Here is a 2900-nt window from a genome sequence, read left to right as displayed (position 1 = left end):
TTGATTGCTTGCATGGAATAGCTTTGAGATGAGCTTTTCATGTGGCAATGTGATCACTTCTATATATTTATGGCTACTAGATTGTTGGCCAATTTTTGTCCGATTCTCTCTACCCGTCACTTGTCTCCTCTACTCATCCTATCACTTGGGAGGATTTTCTACCTACCTTGTAGCATATTTCTTAGCATATTCAGGATAGAGGTACCTTTGAATTTCCTATGGGAGAGACAACTTTAGCAACAACTTGTGATGGCAAAGCTACTGTGAAAGCTTACCTCGATACTGCTACCTAGCAAAAGGACGTGATGTTATGTATACCTATTGTCGATGACACGGGCATACAACAACTAGATGCTATTAGAGATGGCATGATCATCACAAAGTAGCAAATGTTGGTGGTTCATTGGGTCAACTTCTAACTCTGCTACTCCCAATGCCTTGGCCGATTAATCAATTGTGAGAGGATTTCCCTTTAGTCTCTTCATTTGCCCTTTACCACCTCCTATGTCAACTCTTTTGGACTTGAAGTGTTACCGCTTTCTTCTCAACCTCACGACAACCTTTCTCCTTTAGTCAGAGGGTTTTTATTCAGGGGGCACCTCTTCTCTGCCTGCTTCCCCTTAGCCGATGGGCAATGATATGCTCATCTTTGATTGACTTGCTCCCTTTCTTGGACATTTGTAGCTTCCATGGGCGACGATCAATGCAACCTCCACTAGGGTCATGATCACTTGGCATTGGACATGTCGTGGTTTTTGGCTCATTTTGGTCTTCAAAATCTGTGAGAACTTTGACATTTTCCTCTACAACTTCTCAGCATTTGTTGTTGAGGGGACGTTAGAGATTTATGTTCACCTTCAAGATGCTTTCCCTCCTACTTATCAACTTTCATTCGTGCACACATGCCTTGGTTGTGGGTAGGGTTTCCGCCAATAATTTTGCCCATTTTCTTTTTTTCTCCAAAATTTGGGTATTTTGTGTTGGGTATTGTTAAAGGGTTTGCCCAACTCAACAATGGCAAACTTTATATGTGCGGCCAAGCTCCATTCACTGTATCCTTGTATCCTATCACCTTTAGAGTTATTCATCGAGATCTCTCTCTCTCTCTCTCTCTCTCTCTCTCTCTCTAGTTTCTGTCTCTTCCACTGTTGCACACTCCAACACTTACTTATCATATGTGTACAACACCTCGAGTCTCAAGGCCCAATTAGCTTCACACTCCAATGTCTTTTGTCTCGCTCGACATCTTTTTCAGTGCTGCATATTGTTGTTTTTTTTAAAGTTGTCTTTTGCCTTCCACGAGGTAAATTAACGCAACCAAACACAATTTGCCAAAGCAAAACAACAATGTTTAGTAGTTTGTAGTAAGTAGTCGTTAGGCCATTTTTAACTCCTCTCAGGTCGCCTCTCACTTGCCGTGCTGCAGGTTAAGGAACCCATTGCCCTGGATTCTGTCGTAAGCAAGCGCACCAAACTGATGCTTGACGTATTTCGCCATCCCAGAAGCTCCCAGCTGAGAAGAGCACATTTTGTTGAGCTTCTTCGTCTGTCACATAGATTGTGTTCCGATTCTCTTCAAAGAGGCATTTTTACTCAACAAGAAGGTCAAGAACTTTGTCTTAAACATGCTGATATTTCGCATGGCACAGATGCTCATGTAGTATGTAGTATATTCAAAATGATCATTATCCACAACGCTGGGTCTGATTCAAGCTAAAACCATGTGAAAAACCAGATTTTTGAAGATCTTCTTGACATGGGGCTTTCCTGTAAGATCTGCTTTGAGAGTGCCTCCTCACTGGGAACCTCTCACGCTCGTATAACGCCATGTGGGCATGTATTCTGTGAGCCATGTGCAGTGACATGGTTTCGCAGTGAGGCAGCCTGCCCCGTTTGCAGGCATTGTGTAGAAGGCCTTTCATCTCTTATCCCTTTGTACGATCAAGATGCAGGTCTGCAGTCCTCTCCTTTTGAGTCAGGCGATGACAATTTTGTGGACTTGTTTGGAGATGTGACTGCAAATGGAACTCATTCAGGGGTTGAAAAACAATATAGAGATAGTTCATCACTGACTGCACGAACCCCACCTACTGACTGCACGACTCCAGATGCTGCTAGGGCTTCGGAAGCAAGGAGCTCAAGTGAACGAGAGTCAGAAGGGGGCCAAAGGCGTGGGGTGGATGACGAAGACGTGCAGGTCAGTGCATTAGTTACCTTAAATTACCATAAACCCTGTAATCAAGGAAGATTGCAAATTCGTCTGTCAAGCTACTTGTTTTATGTTTTTTTTTTTGATTTCAAATTTATGTCTTATGTTTGAAATTGCAAAAACATTTTCTTTGTTATTTTTTCTTTTAAAAAATCGTAGTTTTTTACCCAACACCAGTGATTACTTTTTATTATTATGCTCTAATAATTGCAGCTAAAAGAAAAATATTTTTTGTAGGTGAGATTTGTTCTGGGCAAGGTCGCAGAGCGGTGGCAACAAGTAATGGTGGAAAGAGCAAAGCTGAAGGTGCAGGTTGCTTGCCTGGACAAGGCAAAACAGGATCTTTTAGTGCAGCTCCAAAGATTAACAGAAGAGAACATGGCTTTGCGGGAGGCCCTAAATAGCCGGTCATGGCCTACTGCAAGGAGAAAACCTTTGCAGTCCACTATTATGGATGTGAACAAGCATCACGACCATTGGGAAGCTAGGCGTGCCGGAGATGCTAACTCTAACAGCTGTAGTAGGAATGGGGATGTTGACACATCACTTTTGCAACGCTTCAGCTTTACAGAACCTCCTCACATGGGTTGGGAAGTGGGTCCTATGAAGGCTTTTCCTAAGCCCCCTGAGAAAGTTCTAGAAAGACTTCAAGCTAGCAAATGGGAGTTGTTCCACACCTTTGCCATGCATT

At 42.9% G+C, this 2900-nt stretch overlaps 1 protein-coding gene across 2 annotated transcripts in view; it reads left to right on the top strand.

Moving 5' to 3' along the window:
- The first annotated feature begins 1374 nt into the window (after window positions 1-1374).
- LOC147448275 (uncharacterized) overlaps window positions 1375-2900 on the top strand; it is a 56331-nt gene continuing 54805 nt past the window's right edge. Inside the window, exons 1-3 of one of the 2 annotated variants that reach the window (XM_086524130.1) lie at window positions 1375-1604; window positions 1736-2197; window positions 2447-2900. The exon at window positions 2447-2900 is cut by the window's right edge and continues 263 nt beyond it. In XM_086524130.1, coding sequence (XP_086380256.1) covers window positions 1757-2197; window positions 2447-2900 — 895 coding nt within the window. In that variant the 5' untranslated portion in view covers window positions 1375-1604; window positions 1736-1756. Of the gene's footprint in view, window positions 2198-2446 lie in introns of both variants that reach the window. The other variant, XM_086524128.1, reaches the window with a different exon arrangement.

This window comes from Adiantum capillus-veneris, chromosome 11 (assembly GCF_014529385.1).
Source record: "Adiantum capillus-veneris isolate H3 chromosome 11, ASM1452938v2, whole genome shotgun sequence".
Classification (NCBI taxonomy): Eukaryota; Viridiplantae; Streptophyta; class Polypodiopsida; order Polypodiales; family Pteridaceae; genus Adiantum; species Adiantum capillus-veneris.
This window is presented reverse-complemented; position numbering and strand designations above follow the sequence as displayed.